Genomic DNA, 9,376 nt, shown 5'->3' with positions numbered 1-9,376 from the left:
GCAGCACATGACTCGCATTGCTTTGTTCATGCATACTTTGGGATAGGCAGTGATTGGGTCTACCTTCCATTTGAGGTGTTGTGGTAAGAGGAAATTAACTTACCCTTTGTGAATTCATGGTATTTAAGTCTGCCTATTGGATTTGCCTTCACTTGAGCACACAGTTAACCTCTTCTCATTCCAATTAGTTGAAAACTAAGGATTTCCTTCCTTCTGTTTTGAACAGATATGTAAGAGGAAATCCGTACATGTTCCTGTTTTGAGTAAACCTTTTACTAAGGAGTTCTACTTGTGCATTTAAAAAAAGAATAGAAAGAAGTAAAAAGGTGGTATTGACTCAGACATAAGGCTAGAAGTAGCAGATCTACTTCTGGAGGCTTTGCAGCCAAAGAGCACAGTGCAAAAATGCTCTCTCCCTGTTTACTTTTAACCTCTGGTTTGTCTTGGATCTGATTCTTAGTAGGCGGTCTTATCTTACAGAAATTTCAGCCTCTATCGCCACCCCTTTTGTGGAAAGGGTCCTGCCTGTAAAACCATGAAAATGAAAATGCATCCTCCTGGTTTGCTGTTTTTCTTCTTAGCAGCATGCTTCACTCCCACAGCTGATTGCCAGAGTCAGAAGGTGAGTCTGTGAGTCTTTGTTTAAGTGTTCATTGAATAGTTCCTCGTATTTGGACCGTTGCTTGATATGAAATAGTCTTCTCCAAAACTCTCTTTTTTTTTTTTCTTTAGCATTTAGTTAGGTGCAGAATAACATCCATAATTAAACTTCAGGACTGTAAGGTATCTTCTCTGCTTATGCGTGGATATGTGTGTAGTCTAAACTGGGGAACTAAAAATAAGGTTGAAGGGACCTGCTTAAGTTTTAGATCTGATTAAATTTGTGTTTATGTTCAGCACTGAACTTGAAAGTACCAATATGAAAGGAATATACTCAGCATCTTTGTCTTATGCTATTTTCAGTACATGTGGTGGGAGCTTAGCATCAGGCAGGACAGATCCATAAGTTTCCCAGGTGCCTTTTGATGAAAAAAAATGAAAAATCTCATCAAATTGTTGCTTTGCAACAGGGTAAATACCTTTGTTTCAAGTATATTTCCCAGCAGCTCCCCACTGAGGAGTGTAGAATATTTTCAATTTCGTTTCCATTTTGTTTATTTTCTTTTCATTCCTTTATCTCTGTTCTTGTATGTAGCAGCAGCACCTAGATAAATGTGTGATACCTTTGTAGATCTGGTCTCTAGGCTCTGTGGTGAGGCATCCCATTTTCTATAGGCTAGAATTCACGCTAGTTCGTACTGTGCTATCTTCTGCCATCACCTTTCTTCTGTCCTGTTGTTGGGGGAATGAACTGGCCTAGAAAGTTGGAAGCTGTGTGGGGCATTTGGAAACCTTATTCACTGGGGATCTGAGTTGTGGAAGGGTTGTCTTGTCTTGAATGACAAAGAGGGGCCTTGTGGGGAACGGACAAACCTGTGCTAAGGAAGGTGCATGTGAGTCTGAAAGAGCTGATTTAGAAAAAGCCAGAGCACTGAAAAGATGCTTTGGTGTCAGAATGTTGGGTGGGAGCTTTTGTTTAGATCCTTTCATAAAAGGGCTATAAATGACTAATAAGCATGCAGATAAGGTAAGAACCTCATGAACCTTTAGGCTTGTAGGATCATTAAGGTGACTTGAAAACAAACATGAAAAAGTGTCTCTACTGGTGTTTTTTGTTTGTCTGGAGGCATGGGTTCCAGGCAGATGGGTTCCAGTATAGTAGTGCATTCAGAGGCACGGGTTCATATCTTCAGCTGATATAAGTGGAAATTTAGGTCTCTTCACTTTGAGACACTGTGTTGATATCTTTAAGGTGTCTGGCTTGGCATGAAACAGTTAAAATACCAGATAATTAGTACCCACTCACAGCGAAGTGACATGTTTTGAATCACCTCTGCAGTGGTTTATTGAATCCAGAAAAAAAAACTCCCTTTTAGAGTTTTTTCCCCAAAAAAATTCCCTCTTTTTGGAGAAAGAGAAGAAATATTTGAAAGATTATAATGGGAGGTAAAGTAAAAATAAGGGTCTAATGAAGTCTTCTCTGATAGGTTAGAATGGCAATTGGATTTGATTGCAACAGAAGTGCTGTGATTCCACAAGAGGCCTCTGTTGACTTGCAGGAGACTTGCAGGGGCTGGCCATCAAGAGACAAAAGAGAGATTTGGTGCTATCTGTTTTTCACTGATGTTGCCTCCGGGCTCTAATTTGATGATTCAAACATGATAGCCAGTCTGTTAGCCTGATTTGGTTTTTGTATACCTCTTGGTATGGGCTGAGGAAGATGGAGCAGATGTGAGAACCATGACGGTTTTTCTGCTGGGATGAGGCCAGTCCCAGCCTGTGCTGGACGAGCAATAGAGACAGATGGGGAATGAAGGGAGTACTCTCTGTACCCCTGTGCCTCCAGTGCTCTGCAGCTGAGATGATGGGAAACACTCGGCAACAGTAGATCTTGTGTTATGTGATCTCTGAGCTTGATTGTTCATCCTGGTGTGGAAAAGTGTCTTCCTTGGACAAATGCAAAAGGATTGTATCGAGAAGTTGCTGGTCTATTCAGCTAAAGTGTTATTGAGAACTTCTTGGGGAGGTATATGACTACAATGACTCAAGCATGTGTCTACAGCTCTGTTTTGTAAAGGGCAAATACACTGGAAACTTGGTGATTCATTAGATAATCACTTTCCAGAACTGGCTCCCAGGATTGTTGGAGCCAAACATTGACGTCCAGATGTGTTTTTCTTTCTTCCTTGAGATTTTGCCATGCAGAAAGATTTGTGTTACAGTTTGGGAGGAAAAGATAAAGAGCAAAAATGAGAGGAATGAAACTAGCCCTTAAAAAAAACCTCCACAGCTTATTCTCTTGAGGTGGAATGAGAGAAGCATGAGCACTTGAGAAAGTAAGGGACGTCTGTGTCAGAGTGAGAGAAGGGAAGGAAACCCTGCAGTATCCAGATGCTCAGATCTGTCTCAGCTAAGCACAGAGGGCAGTGGCTGCTCATGTGTATGTATATGTGCAAGTTTGCAGAGTGCGAGGACACAGCACACTCCAGCCCTGGCAAGACAGAGCTCAGTGTGGGCAGAGGCACCCTGGCTCTTAACTTCTTTTAGTTACAGCTTGATGTCTTCTGCTGTAAAAGCCTCCTTTAATTTTGGAGCTCTTTGAGAGCACCAGTGTTCCTTTTCTGTTGCTTTGTACCCAAAGTGTGGTACAGTCCAGGCTCACAACATCACCTGATCAGAACGGTGACTGTTTTCACCGCCTTTCCCTGGCACAGCCACCATGCACCTCACTGACTTTCAGCCCACCAGGCAGCATTGCTGCATCACAGGGCCAGACATTCTCTTATTGCTTCCTCTCCAGCGTCTTCAAACTTAGAAACAGCAGTCACAGATGAGCCCAAGGGAGCAGTGCATCATTGTTTTCCATGAGACTGTGCCCCAGGAGCCATCTCTGACTCAAACTCCTGTCTATCTTTCATCCTCTCCAAAATTTGAGTAGCCATACTGTTGCATTTATGTCCCTTGATTCCCTCTTCTGCTTTCCTATGAAGCAAAACACTCCAGAAAATGACTACTTCATCAGTTCTGTCACTCAAATAAGAAGGGAAATATTTTTTAAATTATTTTCCACATAGCTGTTTTCTTCCTCTTTCCTCCTGCCTGTTGCTGCTGACACAAGCGTATTTCCTTATAAAAAGGGGAAGATCTTACTGGAAAGCTGCCTAAAGTTCATGAAGTGTACCAGGAAGATAGGGGAGGGGGGATTCACAATAACTGTCTTGTCTTAGAGGCCTGTAAGTAATTAAATATGCTAACAGGGAGGAGCGACAGCCCTTCTTTCCCAGTGCCACATTGGTGAAGAAAAGAGAAGAAAATGGAATACTGTGTGAATAATTGTGTTTTCCTCTACCACCATGACAGAGGACATATGGCCCAATTGTGTCTGACAGCCAGTAAAGATGAAATAGAAGACTGGAGAGTTTTAATTTAGTGGTTTGTGCTCTACTGTTTGTGTGGTCTTTTTCATACAAATAGGGTGGCTCAGACACCTGATAAAAGTTTGTGGGGTAATTCTGACAATGTTAACATCATAACTCTGTGTTTCTTCCTTGGACGTCTGCCCATTCCTCTTTCCACAGCATTGTGAAGGTTAAAGCTGGAATTTGATGGGACTAGAAAGGCAGGAGATGTACCATTCTGTCAGAACCGTGTGCCTGCCTTTAACTGACTCCTTTCAAAAGCCGCACTTTAATCTGGAGTCCTAATTGGTACTTGAATTGGCTGGTTGGATGGGCTTCTTCCCTATGCTATCAGTGGCACTGCTGATCTTTTGAGACAGAGTACTCTGGGGATAGCACCTCGGTTTTCCATCTGTGTTGGCTGTCTTCTCTGTTTTGCCCCATGAAAAGGGGGAAATCTCTGACTGCACTGTGTGCCAGTGGAGTGGAAAAGTAAGGAACAGCAAAGCTGATCTCTGTCCTGCTGGATGAAATTAGTAAAGCTGGTGCTCACAGGACCTGGATAGGTGGATTTAGTGGGTCTCAGATTGGTTTTGAACTGTTTGTAATGCAAGGAAGAGAGTCTTTGATGTAACAGGCTCCATGGGGATTCTGCTACCAAAGGAAGTGGAGGTTCCTGTATGCTAAGGAAAGCCCCAGATGCACAACTAGGAATTAATATCTGTGTGAAGGCCGATCACAGACACCGAAATAACTTTTTTTGTTGGGCAGCATTATTGCATGGGTGGCTACAGAAGATGGGTCCATGAAGATGAGAAAAAGCTCAACAGCTCCAGGCAGAATAAATGTGGATGTGAGTCAGGAAACTGTTCCAGGGAGATGTCCCTGTGGACATAGGACGTGAGGGTTATCTCTCAGGAGGTTTTCCTGACAGGGTCTGCTGGCTATCATCTGGGAGGGCCTTCCTGAGCTGTTGATAACTGATGGGAAGCCATGGGCTTCCTCCCTTGCCTTGAGGCAAATATATGCTTTTAGGCTTAAGTTTAGAGGAAGCGAAGCTGAGATTGCTCATGGGAATCCAAAACACGTTTTTCTGGGCATGGGAGAGAGCTGCTCCATTAACAGCATTATTCAGGATTGGGTTAAAAAAATCACAGATCAAGGCTTCCTCCCAAAATTTGATCTAATGTTTTTATTTTTAGAAAATACATTGCCTGTAGAGGCACAGTTGAGGTGAGCTGTGTGGTTTTTTTTCCAGCCAGTGACCTTTTGGAGCAAACACAACTCGTGCCTCCCAGCTTTTCTCTGCCATTGCCAGTGGCAAACATTGTCTTTTTTTTTTTAAATGTGCAATGAGGTTTCAGTGCAGTTACTTGACTCCGGGAGTTTAGAAATCTGAGGAAATGCTTTGGAGGTAAAATCATGGGCTTTAATGACAAGGTGGCATATGAGGATGATTATTCACTCTGAGACTGTACTTTTTTCATCTGCTCTGGCTGTGTTTGTTTCGTTTGTCTGGTTTGTTTCGTTTGGAGAAGCAGGCTTGGTGGGTACAAGGTTACAGAAAAGCTCTGTGAGGAAACCTGAACCTCTAAAGTTACTCTGGTTGGGTGGAAGAACTTGTGCTGAATTTATCACCAGCCGTGTGAATTATCCAAGTCTCCTATGTAATCTTCTTGCCTATATTTATGGAGATGTTTTCACCTAGGGTGAAAGCATCAAGGACCATTCAGGTAATCAGAGATGTGCAGAGCACCTTTCCTTTTAATCCACCTCCCTGCCCCCGGTGCCTTCTCAAAGACAACTGCCATGAGAAATATTTATGTGAGCAGCTCTTGGGCTCTGGGAAATAGACTGAAGTAATGCATTTGGTTCTTTAGACCTGTGGAACAGCAAGGAAACCACCAGTGAACTGGATCATATCAATGGCATGGAAAATAGAAGTGCTGTGTTGCTTTTAGTTGAGTGTCTTCTGGCAGGACTTATTAATTTAGGGCTTGTCCTCACATACCACTACCACATATTTGTAAAAGATCAGCTTAAGTTAACAGTGCACAGTTATGATTATTTTAGAAATGGTTAGAATTTTTGCTGTGAGGCATAGGGGAAAGATAAGATAGCTGTGATCTGCCCTGTTGCCTTCTAGCTGACATCCAAGTGGAGCAGCATGCAGCAGCCTGACGTGGTGGTTTGGTTTAGTGTGTGGTGTACCTCCCAGCAGCTGCACTGGTCACTGCCCTCCCCAGTGGTATCTAAAGAACGGTGCATCGTTGATAAAGATATTAAAGTTTGGCAAGATGAGTGGCTAGGGTAACAATTTAATTTGGGGCTTATTTCCATTCTGTTTTTTCTTTTTAAGTTAAAATCCATGCGGTGCAATATCAAGACAATGTTTACCTTGAATACAGCATGTACTTCTTGTGCTGCAGCATACAAAATGTGTCCAAGAGGCTGGTTAAAGACCACCCAAGGATTAGGAGTGAGGGACTGCAGGTAAGGCCTATTTGCTAACCATGTAAAGATTTTGATGCAGCCCTGCTATGCAAGGAGTAGTGTGTATGCCTTCAGGAGAACACCTGGGTTTTTTTGCGCTCTAAAGATCCAAGGAGTTTTGTTTTCAGATACATAAAATAACAAGTTGGATTTATGACCCTATTATTGTTACTTTTGTCTCCTTGCTAACCCCGCAGACTTTTTCCTGGGTGTAAGGTTCTATATACACAGAACAAATTATATGATAGTTACCTACAGCTTGCCCTAAAAAACCTGAGTTCACTAATCTTGCTGTAACAACTTAACAGAGATCTGTCTAGCATAGAAACCTGTTTCAGACCCAGAATTTCATAGTGGGTTGTTAGGAAAATAATATAATGATAGTTCCCTTTGTGTATTCTCCCAGCTTCCAGCAATAACCCTCTGAACTTTTTACCTTCCTAGTTTGCTTTATGACAATTGCTTGTTCATGTGTTCCTTGCTCTTATTCTGTTGAGCTTGGCACTGATAGGAAAAGGGTGAGGGAAAACTGAATTTACCAGGAAGTTTTTAAAAAAATGAAACACCATAGATTATTGTTTTCATATCTATTCAGTAGTGAATGTTAACTGTTAACATATAGCTCCATTGTCTACTGTTTTCTGTGATTCGCTATTCTGTCAAAATACTTTAAAAATAGCTGTAGCAGTTTTGCAGTGTATAGCAATTTTTGCACAGACACACACAGGAGTCAGATCGTAGCCAAAGGAGCAGTGCTACTGAGACAATTTCCAAGTTCCCTTTGGGAAGGATGTTGTGCCAAAAATAAAATGAAGTGTAAGAATAATGTGAGTGTATGCTGCTTTTCTGAGTGTTATCTGCTCTTATGGTGGTTATTGGACAGACCCAAGAATAGTTCTGTACTGCATACGTGCAGGACAAGAGACACTACCACCAAGGGCTTACCCTGTGTGTAAAGATGATGGAAGAAGAGTTGAAAAGATGATGCTTCTTCGGGGCATTTAAAGGTTTTGTCCAAAATGGAATTGAGAATCTGTGAATAACACAGCTATTCAATCCAAATTTCCAGCATCGCAATCTGGAATCTTTAGTGCAAGTCAGAAAAGGACAAGTCCTGCAAGGAGATTTTGTTCTTTCAAGGTTATTTTAGGTGTGAAGTTGACTGTTGAGTCACTCTGGAGATGCTAACTTTGTTTCTATGCTGTCTAACACTCTAGCATCCACGATTTCTGTCCTGATGCCTTCAGACTGCCCACGGTCCTGTCTCACGTCCAGTCCCTGGCAGATTTCTTGTAATCAATCTTTGAGGCTCAAATCAATGGGCATCCTTAGAGAAGACATAACCCAAGTGCAGACTCCTGTGTGCATATATGGCAGAAGGAATGAGTGCCCTTCCTTCCATTCAGAGTTCAGATTGCTTAGAAACCCTCCAACAGGCATGTGGTATGTTTGGTTGTAATAATGAATCTTGGATTGTTCTTTTTAAGATACACTGTGAAGTTAGGAGAAAACACCCTTTCCCTGCCAGGGTGCCACCACATATGTAATAAGGAAATTGAGGAGAAAAAGTGCTGTCCAGGATTCTGGGGTACAGAGTGCTATGGTAAGTTTTTCATCTTTTTATGACACTCTCTAGCTGTTGAATAAGTCAAACCAGTTTTAATAGGAAGCATTAAATATACATAGAGATGATTAATTTTCATTATTCCTCGAACACTCACAAGATCTGAGTTATCTGTCTGGGAGGTTCAGAATATAATGGGGAAGTAATCTCTCTGTTTCCAATAAGTTCAATCCTCTTACATTTAACACATAATGTAACCTCCTTTGGTGGAACTTCCTTTTGTCTCTTCTTCAAAAATAAGTTTTTGGAAAGGGATGTTTCTGTTCCTCTTTAAGAAAGTTTCCAAAGGAAGAGGAAGATATTTCTTTCTGATGTCCCTCTTGTCTGCAGTGCATGTGCCACGTGTACTCGTGTATAGTCTGGAGTTAGTCAGGCATTTAGCCGCAGAAGATACTTAGCAATTCCAACTCAAGGTGAAAAAATAACTGTTCCAAAGCTCCCACTCAGATTTATGCCAAGTAATGAGAATTTGTTTTATCTTGTCTCAAAAATTCAAAAGCAAGACCTACTAACCTTCTCATATGACTGCTAGAATACAGAAAGACACTCTCCAGTACTGCAGAAAATAGGAGATTGTTTGAGTGCTTGAGCCTGTCCTCACACAAAGGGGTTTGAATAAGCAAGTGGCCTCGTTAGAGGAATCACATGCCTAAAATTGTCAGAAATAGTCCCCAGAATTTGGAAGTACCTCACTCCGAAGATGTGTCGACCGTGTTTTTCTGAGCACGCTTGCAGCTCTTCATGAAGTTCAGGAGAGCTGAAAATGCTCAGTATCCTTGCAAAGCAGGTTCCTGTCTGTCCTCAGTTTCAGAACTGAAATGTTTGATATCGCCTCTCACTCATGCTAGCAGCACTGGCTCAACCTCAAAACATGTTTCACTGCCTTTGGTGAAATTTAGTTAGTTATGGCCCATTGGAACTTCTCCTTAGATTTCTAGTAAAAGGCTTTTCTTAGCTAGCAGCCAAATTGCTCCATGGTGCCACTCCTGGCCACATTCACCAGCCCTGGGCCAGTGTTAGGTGTATTGGATAAGCAGGCAGGAACTTTGCCGGTGAGGAGGCCATTGCTTTTGCACAATTAGAATGCTCGGAGGTAAAGGAGATGCAAAGGGGGATAAAGTGCTGGTTGTTCAATCTAATCTTGTCTGGCCTGTCTCTTGCCTGCTAGAGTGTCCAGGTGGCTCTCAAAATCCCTGCAGTGGCCATGGGACATGTTTGGATGGTATGCAGCAAAATGGGACCTGCATCTGCAAGGTCAGTG

At 42.2% G+C, this 9,376-nt stretch overlaps 1 protein-coding gene across 1 annotated transcript in view; it reads left to right on the top strand.

The window, feature by feature from the left end:
* The first annotated feature begins 358 nt into the window (after positions 1-358).
* STAB1 (stabilin 1) overlaps positions 359-9,376 on the top strand; it is a 57,660-nt gene continuing 48,642 nt past the window's right edge. The window contains exons 1-4 of the mRNA XM_086755975.1: positions 359-622; positions 6,358-6,491; positions 7,979-8,094; positions 9,284-9,369. Coding sequence (XP_086612101.1) covers positions 536-622; positions 6,358-6,491; positions 7,979-8,094; positions 9,284-9,369 — 423 coding nt within the window. The 5' untranslated portion in view covers positions 359-535. The remainder of the gene's footprint in view (positions 623-6,357; positions 6,492-7,978; positions 8,095-9,283; positions 9,370-9,376) is intronic.

The sequence above is a fragment of the Chlamydotis macqueenii genome, chromosome 10 (assembly GCF_036417535.1).
Source record: "Chlamydotis macqueenii isolate bChlMac1 chromosome 10, bChlMac1.mat, whole genome shotgun sequence".
Taxonomy (NCBI): Eukaryota; Metazoa; Chordata; class Aves; order Otidiformes; family Otididae; genus Chlamydotis; species Chlamydotis macqueenii.
The sequence above is the reverse complement of the archived record's forward strand: the minus strand, read 5'-3'. Positions and strand labels throughout refer to the sequence as shown.